The following is a 25,610-nucleotide window of genomic DNA, read 5'->3' on the forward strand; positions in this document are numbered from 1 at the left end:
ATTTAGGTTAAGACAAGGGCCAATTTGGTAATAACCAATAAATAATGAATTAGTCGATCTTATTAGTTGAGCAGTCGATGATTAGTGACTACTGTGATTTGGGAATAAGAATTTAATTTGAATTAAATAAACTACTTTAGGATCTAAGAAAGCATGGTTTAATATTTGATTAAGTACGTGCCCGAAATTTAAATAAGCATTTATCTGTTTATCAAAATTAAAGAAAAAAAACAAGAAAGCATATGCCCGAAGGTCAGTTTACTTTTTCTCCTTTTTTATTACATGTTATCTTGTTGTATACCTGTGACAACTCCTAATTTGGTTTATGTATTACATAAATAAATAAGATAAAATACAAAAAAAAAATTAATATCTTGTTGTTTAATTTTTTTTTTCCAAAATTTTTTTCTTTTATAGTTTCACTGACAAAACCCAACATGGTGCGTGCTTAAGTATGTGATTGAATTTTGTCCAATGAAAGAAAAATCTCTGCTTTGATTTGCTACATGTAACTTTCACAAATATTCCTAAACCTAAGCTAGATGACAAGTCACGAAATAATATTGAACCTAGAAAACCAAAATAGGGGGGTCATTTTCAGTGCCAACAATAACCACAGACCCTTTATCACAGGCCATAAGGCACAGTCCCTCCTTTTTCATTTCACAACGTTATGGCAAAAGGATTAATGGCCATGCTTATATAGTAAAATTGCATAATCACCCTTGTATTTGGTAATAAAACTCTCCCAGTAATATAAAAAAAAAACTTTGTATTTGGTAATAAGTATTCAAGTATTTGGTTTAATAATTAGTCTATGATCCTCTACAGTTCTATTTAAAGAACAAATTTCAAACTCTTTTCTTCAAAAGAAAAAATCTTATATTTAACAATAAGAATTAGAGAGAAGAGAACCAATCCTAGGGAGGAAGATGAAGTATGGAACCCACATTTTGAATTGCAGTACAAAACTACAAATCCTCCCCAGTCTTATTCCATCTACTATGACTCTTTTTCAAGTCAATTTAGGGTTTTTTTTTTAAATTTATTTACTTCCATTTTTCCCTTTAGATACCTTGGCCTGTTGCTATCACCACCATCAAATGTGCTCTTGAATTAGCTAAAGAAGTCTGATAAGGGTGGTCCTAGATTTTTCTACTTTTGTTTGCGGGTTGGGTACCACAAAATTCAATCCATGATCAGAAGAACCTGTGGAAACATATAAATATGCATTGTTGCTTCAAGTAGATCTAAGGCTGTTGTTTGTACAGCAAGAGAAGGGGAGCTCAGAACTGAGCAGCCATGGCCCCTCTCTTATTAACACTTTCAACCGCATTCAATCGAAGTTTATCCCTAAGCTGTTCTGACACTGGTGACAGACCCAATAATTCAACCCTCCTTCAATTGAACCAACTTTCTACCAAATGTTTTTTCTTTATGCACATGTATAGGCATAGCTCTTTATCTACAATGTCTAGAAATTTCCTAAACAAAAAAGACAAAACGAAATAAATTTATCTAAATCATGAACAGTTATCTTAGTTGAACCAATCAATCAAAACTTAGTGATTTAATAACACCAAAAAAGTGAAAAGTAATATTAAAATATAAAAATAAAATTACGTGTTAGATTTCAAATTTAAAGCTATGAAAGTAATGAAATAAGGTTTATCTTAATTGCAATAACTTAAGTTAAAAGTCAAGTAATTTTACTAGAGGAAAATCCTATGCCGCCTTGTCAATTGAAGTTTTAAATTTAAATCTCCTTAAAAACAAAAAAAGTTAGCAAAATCTTTTTGAATTAATCTTTTTATTAAAATAAGGAAAAAGAAAATGTCGTTGCTGAAAGAATTTTGGGTTGTGAGAAAAAGAGGGACCCACGTCAATTGATAACATCCCATTTAAGAAATAGGTTGTCTCGGCAAAGATATGGCCTGTTTGATAATCATGAGATTAAAACCACATTTTATCATCAACGAATGTTAGTTGCTGTCTTTGTCCACCAAAAGTGAAAATATCAACGTAATTTGAGGTGCACGTGAGGAAAGTTTTTTTTTTTTTCTCTATTTTTTTCTTGCAATTTCAAGATATTTTTCCATTCAACCTGAAACTTTAGCAGGTAAAGCAAGTGGACTTCTGTCTCCATCCGTTTGATCTTATCTCCAGCCATCGTTGTCCATGTGATCTTTTCATTTACTTCTTGGACCCTTTAACCTTCCCAAATCCTTTACAAATTGTCTCCAACATACTCTTTTTACAGTATTTTTCACTATTTTAAAAATAAAATATTATCTGTTGAAAGCACCAATTCCTTTCATTTCCATCCTGAATTTTCAAGTTTCAAAAAATAAAATGAATTTTAGTGGGGTTGAATGCAAGAATGATTCCATTTGATTCTTATCTTTCTTTCTGTGGTGGAAACTTAAAACCGCTCTTAAAGTAAGAGCTCTTGTGCCTTGAATTAGGGGGAAAGTTTGTCCAATGTCAACCACATTGGTAGACAAATCATGCATGCAAATGCTCCCCCTCACTATCATATCATATAGTATTAGGAAGAGAAACTAATAGCATGTTTGGTTGGGGGAATGGCTAAGCCATTCCCCCTTTATTCCCAAGGAATTTTTGTTCTTTTGTTTGGTTGAAAAATGATCAAAGGAATAACTATTTCTATGGAATGACTATTCTTTAAAATCCTTCAAAACCAAATAATAGCTAATACCACCCTCCCCCATGGTATTAGCTATTCCATGGTTAAAGAATAAATTTAAAAATTAATAAAGACAAAAATATCCCTTACAAGTTTAAAAATTTACAACTTTATTAGTATAAAATATTATTTTTCTCTCTCCCCTCTTTCTCTCACTTGATTCCAACTTTTAATAAAATATTAATATTAAATTATAAATAAAATATTAATATTTAAATTATCAATTATTAATAAAATAAATTATAAATTATTCCTATTTAAAAACAAAATAAATTAAAAATAAATAAGCATAATATCATTTAAATTAGATAAACAATATTAATAATTAAATCATCAATTATTAATATTTAAATAAATTACCAATTATTAATATTTAAAAAAATAAAATAAAAATTTAATCATAATAAAATTTAAATTAAATAAAATATTAATATTTAAATTATCTATTATTAATATTTTAAATAAATAATCAATTATTAATTTTCAAAAATAAAATAAAATAAAATAATTAATCATCATAATATTTAAATTAAATAAAATATTAATATTTTTAAAATATAAATAAATATTAATATTGAAATTATCAATTATTAATATTTTAAATAAATTATCAATTATTAATATTTTAAAAATAAAATAAAATAAAATTTAATCATAATAATATTTAAATTAAATAAATGTTAATATTTAAATGATTAATTATTAATATTTTAATTAAATTCTAGATTATTAATATTTAAAAAATCTAATAAAAATAAAATGTCACATAAATAATAAATGGTGTTTTTGTCTTTTTATTTTCTATTCCTTTCTTATTCCAAAATTATTATTACCAACCAAACACTACAATAAGTCAAAATAATTATTCATGTTCTATTCCCTTTGTCATACCAAACTAAGTAATAACTATTCTATTCTATTCTATTCTCACCTCATTCTATTCCCACATAATAACTATTCTATTCCATTCCTGTCTATTCCGCCAATCAAACGTACCATAAAAGAATTAAGTACAATGATACAGGCACGTGATCTTATCGGATCGGTGGCCTTTCAAAGAATTAATTGCATATCAGGATCAACTCTTACCAACATGCAAACATTTATTTATTTTTCCTTTATATGGAAAACTAGCAAATCCAAGCCTTTTATTTTTAAGTACTAACATCCCGAAGACACTCAACCAAAGACCGAAGCAACATTATAATAGAGTTGACCACAATAAATTATAATATAAGTGATAAAAAAAATGTTCTTTTTTTTAAATGAGTCTTATGCATAACGTGTTTTTAATAATAGATCTCCTCATTATTTTAACTGTTTTTAGTCAAGATAATTAAAATTTAGATAAAATTACCCTTAATAAAATCGACCCATTTATTTGGCTTCGTGTTTCAACTCAAAACCTATTAACAAGTCAAGTATGTTTAGATTTGCGCCTCAAACTGATTCATATTTTTTGAGCTTTCCTCACCAGACTATTTATCTCTGGAATATTCCTTACCAGAAAGAAAACGTTTAAATATTTTGAGCATTTTGTAATAGTTTTTGATATACGAAGAAAATCTGTTAGCGTTTTGAGCATTTTTAAGCATTTTACAATGATTTTTTATGTATAAAGAAAAACTTTTGAACATTTTGAGCATTCATATTCGTTAATTATGTTGTTAAATGGAATATGATATATTGTTTGAAGTTGTTGATCTTGTTAAATGGAATTCAGTAGTTTTGGTGATTTTTGAAAATCACGTGACTAGCTTTAAGGCATTACGTGACTGACTTTGGATATTACGTGACTGACTTTGGGTATTACGTGACTAATTTTTAATAAGGCATTGCATGATTAGTTTCTGATAAGGCATTGCGTGACTGACTTTGGACATTACGAGACTAGTTTTTGATAAGGCATTACGTGACTAGTTTATGATAAGGCATTGTGTGATTAGTTGATAGGCATTGCGTAACTAATTTCTAATAAGGCATTGCGTGACTTAAGTATTGCTTAAAAATCAGTCACGTAATGTCTAAAAACTAGTCACGTAATACCTAAAACCAATCACGTAATACTTAAAAACTAATCACACGGTGATTAAGTCACGTAATACCTAAAAATCAGTAAACTCAATTTTAGATTTTATGAATAAATCAATAAACTCAAGAACTTAAAACACATACTTTTTTTTTGCTAAGCCACGAAATTGTGCATTTCATAAAAGATAGGTTACAAAACTCCATAACTCTCCAAAGCAAAAGAAAATATATCCCTATCAGGAGGCCTTGCTCACTCACCTTATACAAAAACAAAATATACTCTCTTTACAAAATATTTTCTGAACAATTTTAACTCAAAATCTCATAAAAAAATCAAAATTTCTAGCAAACATGCTTAACAATCATCTCAATCACAGACACAACAAAATCGTGAACCATTATAAAAATCATCAAACATACTTTAGCTGTTCTTTCTCCCTGAGTAAAATCACTGCTTACAAAGAGTAAAATCGTTGTTCATCGACCTTAAGAACTCCAAGATCCACTATCAAAAAAATAAAATAAAATAAGAAAGAGCTTGATATCATCTCTGCGAATTAGATGGCGAGATAAATATATTTGAGTAGAGAGAGAAATCGAGATTTAATTTTGAAATTTTTTATCTATATGTGGGGAGAGATAAAACTGAAATCATTTTAATTTGTCTAAAATTATTTAAAAAGTATTATTGTCAAGTCATGTCAAAAATTAATCAAAAATAATTAAAATTATAAAAAATAATATTTTTGAATTGAACTTATGAAAAATATTATTTTTTACAATTTTTTTAAAAAAAATAGATATTATGTCAGAGATCGATCTCGTTGTCAAGAGAAACATTTTCAAGGCAAGTGATGGATCACGGGCGCTCGTGGAGTTTCAAAGGCGCTACTGCAGATTCAAGGGTAATATTCAAGTCCCAAAGGGAAAAAAAGATTGGTTTAATTAAGGTCTAGTTGCTTTGGTGAGTTGAATATGCATATAAAGTGGTGGAGCACAATTTGATGGAAGAAAAAGCTATGGTTTTGATATGATTATGTCGTTAAATAAGGTTTTATATTATGACTAAAGGAGGTTTTACTTGCATCATGATGTTTTTAGACTAGTGGAATGATAGCTTTTTGTCTTAGCCTTACCTGGACTTAAGTTTCTCATAATTTGGAAGTAAACGAGTTTTGATTTCAAATTTATTTAGAAATATTGGGTGATAAATAAGAGAAAAATTAGAAGATTTATATGTTTTTTTATAAATAAAAATTTTAACATAATACATGCTTATTTCGAATGATCAATATTAAAAATATATAAAAAAAGTAATCGTTGATGATATACTAATGAATTCATTTAAAAATTGTATATATATTAAATTCTTTGAATCAATTTTAATTGTCAAGTGTGATTTTATTATTTTTACTTTTTAATAATATAAATGAATATTGTAAATTTGTAATCCCAATCTTGAAAAGCATGTAAACCTTTAGTCATATGGTCAAAACTCAAACCGCTACCTTCTTTTTTCAAGCTATAAGGTCCGAGCTAGTGACCCACTTGCTCAATTAACAGGTGGTTCAATTGTTTTCTTTTCCCCAATCAAGAAACAAACAATACACTCAGAGGGAAGGGTAAGGAGAAGCAGAGCGTAATAATAATGTAAGCGAGCTGTGCCGTTTTGAAGCATTTGTGACCCAAATGGTCACATCACGTAATTTATAGCCTAAAAAATGAAATTTATAGCACCTAAAGATTCACTTCATTTCCGTTTTTCGCATTCCCCGCCACCCCGCTTCACTCCTGTGTCCCTTCCTCTAGTAATTTTTGCTTTAATGAGCTGCAAATAATGGATTAACGCACGAACGCTCTAAAAGGGGAAGTGTAAAGTATTTAATGCTTGTGCAGGTGAATCCAAATACTTCTTAAAAAAGAAATAAATTTAAGTGACGCAATATCTTAGTTTATCGAATTTATTAGGTTAAAATATTTTTTTAAAGTTTTTATTAAAATTACATAAAAAAATTTTAATTTTTAAAATAAACATTTCTTCTAAAAATACAAATATTGTTAATAAAAGTTATGAAAAAATTAAAATAATTTTTTTTATTAATTTAAAAAATTATTATTATATTTAAAAAAAAAAAAATGAGAAGCATCAATCAGTGCTCCCAAAGAGAGGGGACCATTGGCTAGTGCTCCTTAGGGAGCCCAATTTGGCATGTACTCCCTACAGGAGCATCGAGCTCCCATTGGGATCCCCTACATTGTTAGATATTATATTTTGACATGTACAGTGGTACATTTGTAAATATTCTAAATGTTTAAGGTTATTATTGTATTTTGATTTTACATGAAGACTTGACTATAAAAGTCTATTATACTGACAATGTTTCTTTTCGCCAATAAAATATACAATCATAGTTTTATTTCATCTCTTAACTTTCTCTAGATTCTTCCAATTTCATTGTCTCTTTCTCAACAATCAACAAAGCTTTCTCTAGATTTTTCCAGACTCTTCGTCTCTCTTTCAATATTCAACAGACATGGAAACTTTTTTTTAATTAATAAAAAATAAAAAATTATAATTATAAAATTAATCGATGTTAAAATTATTTTTTTTCTTTTGTCACTTTAGCAAATAAATAAAAATATTAACAATTGATTAACGGCTTGACCTATGTGTCAAGCGAAAAGTTTTTTTTTGAAGTAAAGTGTCTATTTCAAAAACTAATAAATTTTTATATAATTTTGATCAAAACTTAAGAAGTAAATATTATTTAATATTATTATTTGAATATAATAAATGTAATAAAGAATATTATTTAGTATTATTTAAATTTAATGAAGAATATATTTGTCTTTTAATATTAAATATTATTAAATTATAATAAAAATATATTTATATTTTGATGAAAATATTATTTAATTACAGTAAAAGTTATTTTGATTTTATTACTTAGAATATTTTTATCTTTTAACAAATAAATTCTTTAATTTTAATAAACAATATTTTTTTCTTATCGTAGTATTTTTTGTTTTTTAATTAAAAAATCTTTAAATTTTAATAAATGGTATTTTTATCATTTACCCATTATTCTTTAACTATTTTTAAAATTATTCCTACCAACCAAACAATTGAATAAGTAATAATAATCATTTCTATCATATTTCATTCCCGTGAACTAATGTATATAATAGTTATTATTTTCCTATTATATTCTCTTTGAATGAATATTTTATTCACATTCTATTTTTTCTAATGAACCAAGTATACTGCTAGAGATGGAGGGAGGGAGTTAGTAGAGCCCCACCTTTTAAAAATTTTAAAACTTATAAAATTTTTTATTTTTATTTTTAAAAAATTTTATTTCTATTTTTTTATAAAATTTTATTTTTATAAATATTAAAATTTTAATATATCTGTTTCATAGATATTATTTGTGTCCCCTACACATAAAATTTTGACTCCACTACTAATTACACCATAATCCAAGTTCTGGCTTGTTCTTAATGAGCAAGGTTCGCTTAGAAAAGGGACAGGCCGTCAGGTATAAACTTGGTAATTTTAGATACGATACAAGAAGACACAAGTTAAACATGTTTTTGGTTTAGTCTTAACGTATTTCGTGTCTAATCGTATCTGATACATTAAGATACGAAAATTTTTATGTCTTAACATGTCAAACATGATAAACATGTTTAAAACACGTTTATTTAATCGTGTTATCGTGTTTAAATGTATATACATGATACGTTTATTAATTTATTAAAAATTAATAGTTAAAGATTATTTTAACTTTATATAAATAATTTTAAATAATCATTTTAATAAGTTTTTTTAAAATTTTATAAATGTAATAATGTAATTATTACGATTGAAAATTATGAATGATTTTTGATATTATTAGTATTTGAAGGTTAGATGTTAATGATGTATTTTATCATATTATATGATAATGAATTTTATATATGTTATTTATATTAAATTTTATTATATTTGATGTTATTATTATTTTTATAATTATAGATTTTAAATTTAAATAATAAAATTATATTTAATTATAAATATTTTTATTTAATTGTGTTAAACGTGTTATTAATCATATCGTGTCGTTTATTGACACGTTTAATAAACATGTTAATCGTGTCGTGTCGTATTACACGTTTATTAAACGTATACGTGTATGTGTTTTAAATTTAAGACATTAATATTAAACGTATCGTATTCATATTTAACCTTAACATATTTTATATCTAATTATATTTAACATGTTTACTATATGAAAATACGAATTACCTGAATCAGGCCTGCACCAACCGAGCTGCTTCAGCTTTTAATCAATTTTACACTGGGTGGATGGCATGGCACTGGTCATCAGGTTCCGACTTGTCGTAGTTGCGGTGGCCATCGGGCTTTGACAGAAGAAGCAATAGTAATTGGGTTTACCCCTGATTTGGACCATTTGCTTAACGTTGTAACGAGCAGTTTGTAATGGCTTTTGCAGGTCAGGTTCAGCTTGAAGCTCCATAATGTTGGGCCCATCGTTTTAATTTAGGTATGTGGGCTTTTGAGATGTCCAGTCATCGTATGTATATCTCCTAAACAGTCAATAGAGAAAAATCGAAGTCTTGATGTGGAAATATCTGAACATTACGACATAAGAGGTCAAATGGAGAGTCTGAAATAAATACTTCTAAGAATTTAAGTTGATAGATATTAATATAAAATCATGAATTAACTGTCAACATGCAATACACTAGGTGACGTGGTATTGTGTGATAGGAGTTTAAATTACATGGGGTGAAATTGCTTCAGCCACTTAATATGCCTCACCTAGAAAATCCAATAACTTAAGTCTTCTAATTGATTATGGTTTGGTTGAATTTTATACCCTTCTCTAACTTATAATGAATGGGCATCTTGATTCGTCAGCATACGTTTGTTTATTCTCAAAATCCCATTCATCATGACATCTTCAATGGCTACTTATAAAGTAGTTTATCTTCCTTCCTTAAAGTATCAATGAAAATTATATATTTTTTATTATAATTTATACATAAAAAAAAGTTCATAATGTTTCTAATGTTAACTGAACTCTCCTTGTAAAAATTTTGAGCCATATATGCACGGATTAAAAAGTGGAAGCAACAATTTTCGGAATTTTGAAATTCCCCAAGGTACATTGTTAGCTGGTAGTTAATTTTTAGGTGGTCCAAACATTGACCTAAAAAGGGTGTCATCTCCATAGTTCTAATTAAAGAATTAAGGCAAGGTGGTATTAATCATCAGCTTTCTTGACAAAGGCCAAAAGAGGAACAGATAGCTGGGAGATATTTTTGATGACTACTTGATTTCTATCATGAAATCAACCAAGGAGCTTGTAAAAAAAAAAAAAAAAAACCCTTAAAAAGAAACCGATATGAAAGGGAAAGCAAGGGACCCTTCGAGAAATAGCTAATGACAATTGACAGAAGGAAAGAAGTAGTAATATATAATGGAGTAGCACTTCCATTTATCAAGATAACTTCATTGCGCTATGAAAGCGAAACCATGGAAGACTTTGGCCTTGAATGTCATTATTTGCAAACTAAAATAAGCAGCCATCCGGAGGGGGTGGGGGATGATGTAATTTGAAGATAACAAAGGAATCATACAGGAAATGGATACGGTTGCCAACAGCAGAGGAGCCTCGCATTGATGGTTTAGTGTATTTTTATTAAAACATAGAAATTTTCAACTAATTAATCCCCTAATTAATAGCTTTTCTTAGAGGTTTTCTCATAAAGTTGCAAAGTTCTCCCCAACCAAATTTCAAGTTAAAAGTTTGACTCCTGTTTACACTCCCAGAACATTTAAGACAAGAATTTGCATATGGTAATTGGATTACTTGCTTCTTCAACTCATTCTCACATCTTAACCATTGATAACAAAAACTGCAACTTAAAATCGATTGCTTGCGTATGAGGTCTACAATAAGAAATGAGAATGAAGGAAAGGACATTTTAAGAAATTTGGCCGTAAAAGACTGGTGCATGCCATGAACAAAATTTTCGTAGATTGAAAATTTCCTGAAGAGAGAGTAGGAAATTTCTCTTGACTTGTGACATTCCTGAATTTTCAGTTTTCAGGTAAAACTGCCTACCCATTCAAAAGCAATGGTCTCACTGATGGAACATGAAGCACGCAATCGAAGACCTTGAGTCACCAAGAATTGTCTTGTAATACAAGTTAGAACAAGAGAAAACCTTGATGGAAAGTGATCTGAACAAAAAAAGGAAACGCTGAAATCAGCTCAATTGGTCAACAAACAAGTAATAAACTTCAACCAAACTTGAACCAATCAAAGTTAAACTAAGACTATTAAGTATATTCCCTCTTTAATCCCGAGCAAAATATTCAAATTAGATACCGAAAATATTAAACAATAATCTCGTTAGAAACTAAGGCAGTGGTTAACCCACCATTCTCTGCCTCCAAAGTCAGAATCTCCAATGAAAAGGCACGCACGGCAGAATCAATTTAACTTTCTCACGGTTTCTTGTTCCTTGATCTTATCTTCGCTATGTTTCAATTATTATTTTAAAAATTAAAATTCAATTATTTATGTAAATATGATTTTTTTTTGGGTTTAATCCTAACCTAATCTCTTTTATAAACCTTCCTATTTCTTCAATTTTCAGCTCTAAACCCAAAATAACTAACAACAGAAACTATGTTTCCGTTGTTTGGTTATTATTCCTTCCTCTTCTTCTTTCTTTTTCTCTGTTTTTTTCCACTTCCTGGTTTTCCCGCCAGAATCACACCGGAACAAATAACGGTCATAACTACCGATACTCACAACGCCACGTGGCATAATTTCACTCGCTTTAAAGACGCCGAGAAGGGAAGCCACATCAGCGGCATGTCGGAACTCAAGAAATACTTCCAACGTTTCGGTTACCTCTCGATTCCCGACAACCAAAACGGCAACTTCACTGACGTTTTCGATACCCAATTCGAATCCGCAGTTATGTTATACCAACAGAAGCTCGGGTTACCTGTTACAGGCAAGCTCGATTCCGGCACAATTTCAGCAATCATGTCCCCCAGGTGCGGCGTTTCGGACACCGCCCCGAGAATTCATTCAACGAAACATTTCGCCTATTTCTATGGAAGGCCAAGATGGGAACGTGGATCGCCTATGACTTTAACGTACGCTTTTTCGCCGTCTAACATGATCGATTACATAAGCTTATCGGAAATAAGAACAGTTTTTAAACGCGCGTTTTCGAGGTGGGCTTCGGTGATTCCTGTAAACTTTGCAGAGATAGAAGATTATGAATCGGCCAATATCAAAATCGGGTTTTTCCGTGGCGATCACGGTGACGGGGAACCGTTTGATGGGGTCCTAGGAGTGTTGGCGCATGCTTTTTCGCCGGAGAACGGGAGGTTCCACCTTGATGAAGCTGAAACGTGGGCCGTTGACTTTGAGAAAGTGAGATCAAAGACGGCTGTTGACCTGGAATCAGTGGCGACGCACGAGATTGGTCACGTACTCGGGTTGGCTCATAGTTCAGTAACGGAAGCCGTGATGTACCCGAGCTTGAGACCTCGTAGTAGAAAGGCAGACCTGAAACTTGATGATGTGGAAGGCGTCCAGGCTTTGTATGGGTCAAATCCGAACTTCAAGTTCAGCTCTTTGTTAGAGTCTGAAAATTCTTCTAACAAAGGAAATGTTCTAAATTGTATATCATCTAAGTGGACATTTTCTTTGGCAGTGATATCTTTTTTTCTTCTTTTGATGATTACATGAGGGGCTTCTTTTTTTAGCTCTTTTAAACTTTTCTGTTTTCCTTTTTTCTAGGATTATTTATGGGTGATGAAAAAATTGTTCACACTCACAGAAGAATTGAAACAATTCTTTGGTTTTTAAGGATATATATATATTTGTGAATTATTATTATATATGTAGTGTTTAATTTTTTGTTGGCTTAAAATTATATGCTTCAAACTTCCTGAAAGGTGCACTAACTATTTGGAGCACGAGACGACAAAGAAAGACACCAAACCCTTGACCCTACATCCGGGACTCGGGTGAACGACGGAAAGTAAGCAACGGAGAGAAGGAAAATCAGTGAAACTCTTCTATGTAGGAAATGTACAGAAAGTCAAGCATGCAGAGGTTTGATTAATACCTTTATAATTTGATTGAAATTAAAAACAAAGAGAAAGGATTTATTCTTATTTATTCTTTTATGATTTTGTGTATTTTTTTGGTAATACATTCTTAAATCATTAAAAAACATTTTTTTTACTAGTATTAATTCCTCAATTGAAGGAATTCAAGCTTTTTTTCCTTGAGGATGGGAAGAGATGGGCCCATCTTCTATATGCATCCAAATCTAACCCATCCGCTACGTGGCCGTGTTATCATCATATTTCAAAGCCTATATTGTTTGTGCTTTTTGAACTTGTCCTGTGCTGAGCTTTTTACTCAATCCGTATGGTCTTAAATTTTAGAAATAAAGTTTAAATAAATTTTAAAATTCGTAATAACGAAAGTTTAAAAAAAAAAATGAAAGCTTTATTAGATCAGCTTAAAGGTGGGCAAATAAATGGATTGTGTGGTTTGGTCTTTTATACCTAAAGATCAAATGGACTAAACGTCTTTAAAAAATTGACCAAAATCAACCAAATTGATCAAATATAAAATTAGTTTGATCCGTTTAATTTTGGACTAATGAACCAAAATTTTTTTTTTTTGGTTACAAATTATAATATTAAAATTTATAAACTTTATCCATAATTATAAAATATACAAATTATGTGTAAATTAAATATATGTATATATATAATATATTACTTTATTATATATATGAAATTAATAGCACTACTTATATGTTATAATATTTTAATTTTTATATCAAAGTTTGTATAAATAATAATTAATTATAAACAATATGTTATAAAATTAAGGCAATAACTAATAAAATTATTAAGTTACAGTAGTACTTATGTGTATATACATAATGTATTACTATATTATGTATATGTGAAATTAATGACACAACTTATATGTTATAATGTTTAATATCAAAGTTTGTATAAATAATAACTAATTATAAACAATATGTTATAAGAACTAAGGTGATAATTTATAAGGTTATTAAGTGTAATTATATAAATAAAGTTTATTATAAGTTATAGTAATACTTATATATAAATTAAATATATATATATATATAATATTTGTACAATTATATATGTTCATAACATTTTATATTACGAAACATTACCCAAGTGTAATAATTATAACATATTAATATATAGGATATTTACCATCATATATTATAATATTAAAATATAAGTTATATCATTTAAAATATATAGTTTGTAATTTCATATTAATACATATTTATAAATAAATAAATAAAACTAAAATTAAATTGTTATGACTATGATTTGTATACGTACATATAATAAACTAATATATTTTAAGTATATTATTAATTAAGTTTACTATCAATTCTTCTTAATATATATAAAAAATATCATATATTCATATATAATATATAATAATTTGGTTTTCTGGGTGGATTGGTTTAAAAATTTTAAAATTGAGAACCAACTAAAAAACCAATTAGATCAAACATTTTGAACAAATCGATCAAATAAACTAATTAGATCGAACCGTTTTATCCAAATTGCATTTGATTTTGATAGACAATTAATTTAGTTTGGTTTTGCTCACCCTTAAGTTTAGGTGAAATTAAATTTGAAAACATTTCTTTAAACTTTCTCTCTTCTAGCTTTCTTGTGATTTAATCTTTGTGTGAGGGTTTTAAGCTTACTTAAAACTTTCATTTTCAAAATTTAAGATTGTCCAAAGTTCAACTAAAGTTCAGTACTTAACAATCGAACAATTATATTAGCAAGTTGTAATAGATTTCTAATCATACACTTCAGTACCTACTTGAAAGTTGAAAATTTTTTAATCAAAGTAATTTGTTAATGATGCTTTTGTCAACAAGAAAATACTTCCTCAGTAATTATATATGAGAGTGATTATATATAAAATCTCAGTAATTTATAAATATTTTCAATAAATTTAAATAAATTCCAATAACTTACAAATAACTTTTCTAATAACTTCTTATGACATTCAAATAATTTACAAATATTTTATCAATAACTTTTGATATGATATTATTAACCTAAAGTTATTAAAATATAGTTTCAATAGTAGATACTAAATTATTCAAATTGCATATAATTAATTAGTTTTTTTAACAATATCAATCTCTTAAATCATATAAATAATACGAATAATTATTTTTTATGAGACTTATTCATTAGTTAATAATTTTAAAAATACTTTTTAATAATTTTTATATATTTTCAATAACTCAATATTGTTGAAATGGTTTATATTATTATGAATATATGTGTGAATGTTCATTAGGTCACAGTCCAAGAGTTTAGATCAAGTCAGAAAGTTGAGACAGGCCAAATAGCCCAGTAGGTTGGACATAGGATTGTAATTTAATTTGAACTTTTATATTTGATTATATATATCTAGATTTATATGTAAATTAGATTGGATTAAAATTTGGATTTAATCCATCCAAATCAAATCCCTCAACATTATCTTTATCTTCTAAAATTCTATCTAGATAAGGGTTATTAGCCTATAGATAAATTCCTTACTTTATTTATAAGAACACATTATAGAATAAGATTTTTATTTTATTAATAGTTTTATCTCATACTTGTTCTTTTATATTATATTTCATAACACGTTATCAGCATAATTTTTTAATATCTCAAGTTTTGGTATCATTTAGTTTTTATCATCATCTAAAAGTCTAAGTTTTGATATCATTTAATTTCTATCATCATCTAAAAGTTGAAGTTCCATTTCTTTAGGCTTCCAAAGGTTTTCAATGGTTGGTCTTTGAATTTTTGTTTTAGCAAATCAAGTAAGTAACTCAATATCTTTTTGGTATTTTCATTCCTTGAAAATCAACCTTAATGTGAATTTTGCTATCATGTATTATTTATCATATTTTGTCCCTTCATTTATTAAATCAAGTTGAGCATGAAAATATATATAATTATATATGATATATTTGTTCTAGTTTTGGAATATGATTTTCTTAATATATGATTTTTTTTGTTGAATTTCAACTATGATTTTGCTTGACATATGTAAATCTATATTTGATATTATGATATTTTACATAAAATATTTTGAATTGAACATATAGAATTGACTTTGTTTGATATTTGGCTTTGTATGATATCTACTTTTATAAAAAATGAAAAATACTATACTTTGGTAATCTGAAATACATTTTGCTTTGGATTTTATGTCTTTTTACGGTTGAGCAAAAGAACGAACTACTAATGAAAAATCATAAACTTCATCGATTCCTTGAAATGAATGCGATATAATTAATAATTATGGTCATGAATGTAAAAGAGATCGCCATAATAATTGTAATCATGGTCGTTAAACTAATCACTATCCTAATAATACAGTTAACTATTAGAAGTGGATGGATAATTTTATCTATCAAGGGTGAATGGATACTTTTACCCACAAAGAGTGAATGGATACTCTTACCCACCAAAAGTGGATGAATACCTTTACCAACCAGGAGTGGATGGATTTCTTATCTTTAGCCATTGGAAGTGGATGGATATTTTACCGTTACCCACTGAGAGTTGATGGATACCTTATCTTTACCTATCAAGAGTGGATGGATACTTTTACCCACCAAAAATAGATGAGTAATGAAGAAATATAGAAAAAAATAAAAATAGATAAAATAAAAAAAATGTAGAAAATGTCTGTTATCGATGTGATATGAAATACTATTGATCGCATACCTATCGTATGTCGAAACATTGTGTTAAACTTTATCAAGCATTACTGAAAGCTAAAAAAAAAAATCGAAATAAATTTTGTTCAAGATGATTTTAACCATGGCCAACTTGATATAACACATCTAGATATTATTGTTTTTCTTGTCCACCTTAAAGGAGTATTGATCATGTAATTGGTGATTAAAATATACAAAAATGAAATTTCTTAAATAATTTGTTAATATGTTTTAGTATAATTTTATCATGAAGATGTTTTTATATGCTCTCATTATATTTAAATGATACGTATTTATTATGTGTTTTAATAGTAAATTATATATCTAATTTTATCTTATGTTAACTTGCAAGTTCTTAACATGTATGTATCTTATTGTATTGAAGAAAAATATGAATATTAATCAAGACTATATTACACAAATATTAGAATTATTGAAATTCATGTTATTGTAAACCATAACTTTATTATTGATTTTAATGCTTGGCATGACTAGTTGGGTCATCCCAGATCAATAATGATGCAAAAAACTATTGAAAATTCATGTAATCATCTATTGAAAAATCAAAAAAAATTTTCAATTTGATGAATTCTCTTGCATTGCTTGCTCTCAAGGCAAATTAATTATAAAACCATCACCAGCAAAACTTGGGACTGAATCCTCTATATTTTTTAAACATATTTATGGTGATATATGTGGACCTATACATCCACCATGTGGATCATTTAAATATTTTATGATTTTAATCGATACATCAATTAAATGATCACGTGTGTGCTTATTATTAACTTGTGATTTTATATTTTCAAGATTATTTGTCCAAATCATTAGTTTGCGAACACATTATCCTAATTATACAATCAATACTATTCATCTTAACGATGTTGGTGAACTTACATATCAAGTTTTTAATGAATATTGCATGTTAGTTTGAATAACTATTGAACAATTGATTACTCATATTTATACATAAAATGGTACAGCAGAATCATTTATTAAATATTTTCAATTAATTGTAAGGCTATTGCTTATGAAAACTAAACTCTCCATTTATATTTGGGGGCATGCCATTTTGTATGCAATGACAGTTGTACGCGTCAAGCCAACAAGTTATCATAAATTATCCTCAAAACAATTGATTTATAACTAAAAACTAAATATTTTTCATCTAATAATTTTTAGATGTGCGATAGATGTTCCAATGGCTCTACCACAATGCACAAAGATATTCCTCAAAGGAGGTTACAAATATACATTGGATACAAATCTCCATCTATAATTAAATATTTAGAACCATCAATAAGAAATTTATTCACGACAAAGTTTATTGATTGTCATTTTAATGAAATAATTTTTTTAATATTAAAAGGAGAAAATAAGCAACTGAAAAAAGAAATTTTTTGGAATGTGTTATCATTATCTAATTTCAATCATCCCACAATTCAATAAGAACTTGAAATTCAAAGATAATTCATGTATAAAATATAGCAAATTAGTTGTCATACGTATTTACTAACTTAAAAAGAATGACTAAATCTCATATACTAGTTGTAATGCTTATATTAGAATTGATGTCCCTATAAGATAAAGTATGCCAAAAGTATGGAAAATTAATCGGTTTCAAAGATAAAATCCTTGAAAAAAAAATAGTAAATATACAAGATGGTATAAAAAGGAAACAAAAACTCCAGAAGAGACTTATGATATAATTGATAAAATTATAAAAGAAATTTAAGTACCTAAAATCATTAAAAATGAAGAGATCTCAATAAATTATGTCATGACAGAAAAATATGAAACTGTAATAAAATAAAACATCGACAATATTATTGCATATGATGTAACGCTCAGTATTATGAAAAAAAAATAAAGATCTTGAACCTACATCCATTGAAAAATGTAGAGATAGAAATGATTGACAAATGTGAAAAGATGCAATCAAGAAGAAATTGAATTCACTTGCAAAGTGTGAAATTTTTGGACCTATAATCCATATAATAAATAGTATAAAACCAGTGAAATCTAAATGAATTTTTGTACATAAACAAAATGAGAAAAATGAAATTGTGAGATATAAAGTATGGCTTGTTGTATAAAGTTTTACTTAAATACCTTGCATTGATTATGAAGACACACATTCTCTTCTGGTGAATACAATATTTCTATATGCGTCTAATGAATGTAGCTACAATTTATTTCTATGGCTCACTTGATATCTTTATTTATATGAAAATCTTTGAAGGTTTTAAGTTGTCTTAAGCACAAAATTTAAAATCGTAAAAAATTTATTCTATCAAATTAAATACATATTTATATTAATTAAATACAATTCGGACACATGTGGTATAATAGCCTTAACAAATCGCTTTAATGAATATTTGTTAAAAGAAGGCTATAAAATAATCCTATATACTCATATATTTTTATAAAACGATTTGGATCTGAATTTGTCATAATTACTGTTTATGTTAATGATCTTAATATTATTGAAACTTTTGAAGAGTTATAAAAAATCGTAAGTTTTTTAAAAAAAGAATTTAAAAAATGTTACTTAAAAAAAAATTTAAGATGAAAGACTTAGAAAAAGCAATGTTTTGTTTAAATCTTCATATTGAACACTTGACAAATGAAATTTTTGTCAATTAATCAAATTATATAATAAAAGTGCTAAAACAATTATGTAAAAAGCACATTCATTGAATTTACCAATAGTTATAAGGTCACTATATGTAAAAAAAATTCTTTACAACCTCGTGAAGATGATGAAAAACTTTTTAGTACTGAAGTACCATATTTTATTGCAATCGAAACATTAATATATCCTACTAGTAATATATGACTTAATATATCATTTGTTATAAATTTATTAATAAGATAATTTTTTTTCAACTCGAAGATATTATAATGAAATTAATAATTTATTAATACACATATCTTACTTTATTAATATTTTTCACTCATACTTGTTATATCATGTTATATTTCATAACATATATAATTTTTTAATAACCTTAAATTCTAAAACTAAAATCTCTAAATGAATAATATTTAAATATACATCTAAACATTTATTCATTAATTAGTACATAATTTGTCTAGAGAGCATAGTTTGAATCATTTCTGTTAATCATTATTCTTTCAATTAATTACCCGACCCGACCCAACATTTGACCAAATCAGATACTTGGTCCGTACCTCTAAAACCCTAAATCCTGTCCTCCTGCATTGTTACATTTTCCAAGTTTGCAATTTCTATTAACAAGTTTTTCAATTCTCTATCTCCGTCAAGAAATTTTCTTTCTAATGGCTTCAACTTGCAATAGATTCATCAGCAGATCATCGTCCTCTATTAAATCCGCCTTCAGATCCAACGGTCCAAGACCCCTACTTTCCAGATCCGCCGCTTCTCCCTCCTCCGCACGATCACCTCTCCCCTCCCAATCCATCCCTCCCCTTCGCCGTTTCTCATTGTCCAGGTACAAGAAAAAGAAAAAAAATTGTTTCCGTTTTCAAAATTATATTTCTCTGTGTTTCCTGCAATTAGTCGTTTTATAAATAGGGAATTTCCGCTTTTTTATTATTGTTTGAAGTTTGATGTTTTGGTTTTTTTTGCTGATGGCAGGTGTCCATCGGAGCTGGGATGTGCGCAGTCACTGTTGCCGCTGCACAGTGCAGTGGCGGCGTCAAGGATGACGTCATGCCTGAGCACAACATCGAGGAGTTGCCGGGCACTTTCTCAGGGTACACTCTGCTGCACCTATCCCGGCCTCTAGTACTGTTTTATCTGTTTTTTTTATTGTGAGTAGCTTTTTTTTCCTTTTTTTTTTTTGGCTTCTCATACTGTTATTATGACATTATATATCTGTTGTTCTTTCACCTTTTTCTTTGGTTTTGGTTTTGGTGTTGAATTTTTTGTTTAAATTGATTAAGTCTTTTTTCTAGTTCAATTGTTTTGGGATTTAAGATGTTGTTAACATGGAAATTCTGAATGGTTTTTAACCTTTATGTCTGTGTTATAATTGTGGTAGAAAGCTTTGAGTCTAAGAGCAGGATCATATTGATTGAAATGAGCAGATAGCCAAGTAAAACCAATTCAAAAATAATGATTCCGTGAATGTCAAATTTTATTTTTAATTCTTAAAATAATTGTTTTTTTTTTTAAACACGTTCCTTTTAGAAGTAAGAAGCTCATAGCAAAATTTCTTTCTCTCTCTCCCTCCTGCTCTCTATCGCTCTCACCAAGCTTAGTTTTGCAGTAGACTGTAGTCCATGCACATATAGGACAAGCAAGGAATATTATGAGTTTGCAGAAAGAGAGTTGTGGAGAGGATGCATAACTTGTATCTTCATAGCTGTTCATTGAATTAGCCAATTAGGCATAGAAACACTCTTCTTGAAGGGTATTTGTCATACACCCACCTTGCTTTGGATAGGTGAGTCATGTACATTTTAAAACATGTCTTTAAATGAGGCTTATGAGGTAAGAGGCAGACTGCAAAGATTGTTGGAAAATATGCTTAAGATGCATGCTTTTGAATGAAAGTTCCAATTCCAAATTTTACTTTGTATGCTACTTGAATTTGAAGAAAGTTGATTTCTTAACTGCTTGGATATCACAAATGATTTTTATCTCAGTCTCTATAATAGATAAGTTTGCTGTTACATTAAATTTGGTTGAGGTTACAGGTGTCAGTTTCCAATTTTAGAGAACATAGCTAATTAGAAGTAGAATTTAAGACCTTTTTGGTGCTCAACCTTTTAGACACCATCAGATCATTGAGCTTGCCTCCTGTGAGTAAAACAAAATAGGGGCTATGGAATGGGGCCAACAGTGCTTTAATCATGTATCTTGACAATATCTGACCAGAATATTTGGTTCCTGCAGGCACATAAATTCAATATGCTTGAAAGAAATAAAGTGGGAATTTACAGTGACAGGCCCATCTTCATTCTCAAGTACGAAAACATGAGTGCTTTTTTAGTGATCTTGAAAGTTTTTAATTATATCAAAATAGGGCCTTATTTTCACATTTCTTATTTTAGAAGCTAAACTAGTTCCCTTCTTTATAATCTTTCTTTGTGGGGGCCGCAAAGAAAAGCCTCTATTAAACGTAACACATGGCTTTGCTTTGTACTTATGGGATTGGAAAATTCCATCTTATTCCGGCATTAGTGTATTGTTTGGATCAATTTCTTCCTGTCTTCCTAGCAACTAGTCTTGCTTAGGTTATATAGGAAAAGATATATCATCAAAATTTACATGATAAATTCTGCCACCCCACTCTCCCCTTCTACCCAGCTTTCTGATTTGTGCCTACAATTGCTTCATTCTTTTGTCAAATTCTTCTTTTAGTTATCTGCTTAAACATCAGGGTGGATGGTTAGCCCATCAAAGAGTAGTTACACATAGACCTAGTGAATGCATTCTAAAAATTTGTGCATTAGTGCAATAGAGGTCAGGATAATGTCAAATCATCTTTTGGAATCAAATATTTTGACTTCATTTTATTGCACTTAGAGTGATTCATTTATGAGTGATCTAGAACACAATGGTAACATAATTGCTCCTTTTCCCAGATAGAATTGATGGTACGTGAGACATGTGGCTGTTTTTGGAGGTGGACCCTGTGATCTATTCTTCATTTGACATTGAACTATGTGGGAAACCACTTTAGATGATCCAAGTGTCATGACATTTTTAAGAGTTCTTAAATTTAGAACTTTGTACAACGTTCTGGAAGGCATATGAGCTTTCTGCTGTATAAGTTTAAAACCGGATATCATTAACGGCATTCTAAATTTATCTGTTTTTGGTTGAGATTGAGTTGCTGCACTTGTTTGTTGATTGGGATGAAGTGCTATTGCATCTTTTATTTTAACATTGTAGAATAGTTTTGCTAATAACTGTCTCTGATTTGAGTGCATTCTCTGTTGCCTTAGAGTTTGGTCTAGCAGTTCCAAGGTGACTTGTTAGAGATCATGATTATGATGAGGAGTTTTCAAATGGACTGAAGCAGCAAGGACCTGTAGATTATTATTCGAAAAAGGTTGTCATTTCTTTGAATACTCTTGAACCCTTAACAGCAGTGAAGCTGATTTGATTCTTACAAGCTATGAGATTTGTTTTCTCTAAGAGTCTGAAATAAAAATGCAGTAGTCTTGTTTGACTCGTTCGTTTATGCCTAACAAACTAAAGCATCAGAATCTTCTACACCTTTTAATGTACTTGCTTCCTTTTGATTGATCCTTCCTGCAGACGTGTTTTCGTTGCGCTAGTATAATTTTTATTTTGAAGGGAATCAATGTGTAAAAATCTTCATCTCCAAAGGCAGGTAAAAGACCTTTTACGCAAATCTAAAATTGTTTATACTGATTGTGGAATCTTGAGACACAGATAATACTAAACGATGGTAAAACTCAGGGCTATAGAACGAGCAGGGCACCCTTCCGATGTTCCTCCCTATATTTGGGGTGGCCCATAGAGACGTGTGCCAATGCTGTTTTTGAGGAAGACAAAAGCCCATATTTTCCAGACCAAAACAAAGCCCAATCTTAAACCGTAAACATGTCATAAACAAATTCAAACTCAGCCTTTTGAAGGAAACACCGACAGTTTTCTTTGTCACAACGGTCGTTAACGGCCTTTCTTCTTCTATAAATACGTAACATTTGAAACGACAAATCCTCTCAGTTTCAATTTGCGCACTCTCACTCAATTCTCAAGCACCTACGGCGGCGTTCGTAGGGGCTTGAGGCCCTGATCAAACTCCACTCTCTGCTGCAGCGCTTCCAATCACGGGCCACCACCAAGGCCAATATCTCTCCGAAGGACAAAGTTCAACGTCTTCCTCCACAAAATTGAGATAGTAAAATAATAATAACACCAGCATTGTACAGGCATGGAAGATCCAAATTCCAGTGTTCCCAATAATAATCCGAATGACATGTACCCGGATGGAATTTTTAACTTTCTGGACTTTGAAAATCTAGTTGAGGACTTAACCACTCAGGATATATCCGTGTTAAGTACCTTTTCAATTCATGATCCGTCCAGTGAGGAAATTGCCAATGATACTATTGATCCTTTAGATGATCCTGTCATCCGGGATTTCTATAATGAGCGTAATGCGGGGACTTCTCAAGCGGGGTTTTTCGGGCTTTCTGGGGTAATGAATAATCCAACAGAAAAAAATATGGGAACAGAAAGCTTAAATTTTGAGAATTCAATGCCACTTTCAGTTTGGCCAATTGAACCGGTCCCATTTGGTTGCAGTTGTTGCCAAGTACTAAGAGAAATCGTTCACACTAATGGTGTGTTTCGTGTCAAATTCCAGTCGTATCAATTGTTGGGTTTGTTTTTTATTTTTGATTAAGATTGCATGCTATTTTGACGATATTTTTTCGTTTTTTCTTACAATGGTAGGCATTAATGTTACCAAACTTGAGATTCATGGAAGACTTGGAATAATCTGTCATGCTATTCTTACTGATCGATCGGGTAGTACTAATGCTGTTGCTCCAGACCATCAGTATCAAATGTTCGAGTAAGTTTCTTCTTCAATCATTTGATTATAACGTGTACCCAATTGTCAAAACTCATTTTGGTACACTTTGAAACAGTTTCTGCAAAAAGAGCATTGAGTATGTGAAGCAGTTTCTAAGTCAGTATTGCTTCCATCGAAGCCAAACCGGATACGTCATCGTTCAGGATCCACTCTCAGGTTTCTATGAGGCCTTATGCGTGGGGTTTCTTTGGGATGAAAATTTCAATAATGGCGACTTCATGCAACCATCTTCGTCACATGCAGGTATCTCCTCCCAATCCCGACCATGGGGATTGTTTGATTTCCCATTTTTTGCACCTCCGTTTCTGTCATACAATCAACAGTTGGGTAGAACTGTTTAATTTTGTGCAGGGGGGTTCCGCATGGACCAAGCAGGAAACAGCAATAACCAAGGGAAACATCCCAAGCCCTCCCTGTCAATACAGGTTAGTTAGCCACCGTCTTCAACTCTGATAGAGGTTCCCAACTTGAGACCCTAAGTGACTTTGTTAGTTTCTCTTTGGGATGTGATGCAGAGGGAGAGAACCAGAAATCTGACCTTGAAAGATATAGAAAAATACTTCCATCTGCCCATTGAGGAGGCAGCCAGGAGGTTGGACTTGTCTGTCACTGTATTGAAGAAGATATGTCGCAAATATGGCGTGTTAAGATGGCCCCATAGAAAGGTGTTTTCTCTTCGTCAGCTATGGCTTTTTTCTTGGATTATTCTCCTCCATATATATATACATTTTTGCTGCTTCTTTTTTTTTTAAACTGAAGGTACTGCATGTTACAGATTCAAAGCATGGAGAAGCAAATAGTCTTTTGGACTGGTAAACTAAATTCAAATGATCCTGAAGAAAGGGATCGTGCTGCAAAAATAATCCTGAAACTGCAACGAGGGATAGCCAAAATTCGTGAGGGAGCTAGATGACTACTTATAATTTTACAAAATTATAATACCTAAAAAAAAATCATTTTTTTATGTTTCTCTCTATTAATAAGTATAATATTTTAATGATGATTTTTATCAAATTTTATGTTGAAAATAATTTATTTAAATTTTTATATAAAATTAATATGACATTCGTATTTTGTATCAGACGAATTAATCGGTATAATAATTTATCTATCAATAGAGGCATGGATATATTAGCAAATATATTTCCCTCTCCAAAGTCATAAGGTATAGTAAGTAGAAAAGTGCCGAGGCTCTAATGCGGGTTGAACGATATACATCACAGAATGGTAGTTTTTGTCTTTTCAATGCTTTAAAAAAGAATTATCTGATAAAATTGGGTTCATTAAAGTAATAATGTAGCCCACACGTGATTTTGCCTTGGAATTTTCAATGGATATGATATCACATGACTAGATTCATTTTAGGCATACGGAAATTCCTCCACCCTGAAATTAAGATGCAAAGGTAGAACATATTCGGGAATTTATGTTGATAAGTTTCAGACAGTTTG

The 25,610-nt window shown here is 29.6% G+C and overlaps 3 protein-coding genes across 10 annotated transcripts; all 3 read left to right on the forward strand.

The window, feature by feature from the left end:
• The first annotated feature begins 11,361 nt into the window (after positions 1–11,361).
• Positions 11,362–12,666, forward strand: LOC18606246 (Matrixin family protein). The gene has a single exon (XM_007039754.3). It carries the CDS (start codon positions 11,443–11,445, stop codon positions 12,520–12,522), a length of 1,080 nt encoding a protein of 359 aa, XP_007039816.3. The 5' UTR covers positions 11,362–11,442; the 3' UTR covers positions 12,523–12,666.
• A 7,102-nt stretch (positions 12,667–19,768) lies between these two features.
• Positions 19,769–22,761, forward strand: LOC18606247 (protein NONRESPONDING TO OXYLIPINS 2, mitochondrial-like). Of its 8 annotated transcripts, none has more exons than XR_001926865.2 (4): positions 19,769–20,070; positions 20,217–20,392; positions 21,480–21,550; positions 22,535–22,761. XR_001926865.2 is itself a non-coding variant. In XM_018116651.2 (3 exons), exons 1-2 carry the CDS (start codon positions 19,898–19,900, stop codon positions 20,365–20,367), a joined length of 324 nt encoding a protein of 107 aa, XP_017972140.2. In that variant the 5' UTR covers positions 19,769–19,897; the 3' UTR covers positions 20,368–20,392; positions 22,172–22,412. The 8 variants fall into 8 exon arrangements, 4 of the variants coding, with proteins under 4 accessions (XP_017972140.2, XP_007039821.2, XP_007039824.2 ...); XR_001926864.2 differs by lacking the exon at positions 22,535–22,761 and adding an exon at positions 22,172–22,412; XR_001926867.2 differs by having other exon boundaries at positions 19,772–20,070; positions 20,217–20,335.
• A 732-nt stretch (positions 22,762–23,493) lies between these two features.
• On the forward strand, positions 23,494–25,072 carry LOC18606248 (RWP-RK domain protein). The gene is made up of 5 exons (XM_088804634.1): positions 23,494–23,905; positions 24,018–24,138; positions 24,215–24,494; positions 24,675–24,824; positions 24,935–25,072. The coding sequence occupies exons 1-5, from the start codon at positions 23,494–23,496 to the stop codon at positions 25,070–25,072; spliced, it is 1,101 nt and encodes a 366-aa protein (XP_088660760.1).
• The last annotated feature ends 538 nt before the right edge of the window (positions 25,073–25,610 follow it).

Source organism: Theobroma cacao, chromosome 3 (genome assembly GCF_053813885.1).
Source record: "Theobroma cacao isolate CCN51 chromosome 3, ASM5381388v1, whole genome shotgun sequence".
NCBI lineage: Eukaryota > Viridiplantae > Streptophyta > Magnoliopsida > Malvales > Malvaceae > Theobroma > Theobroma cacao.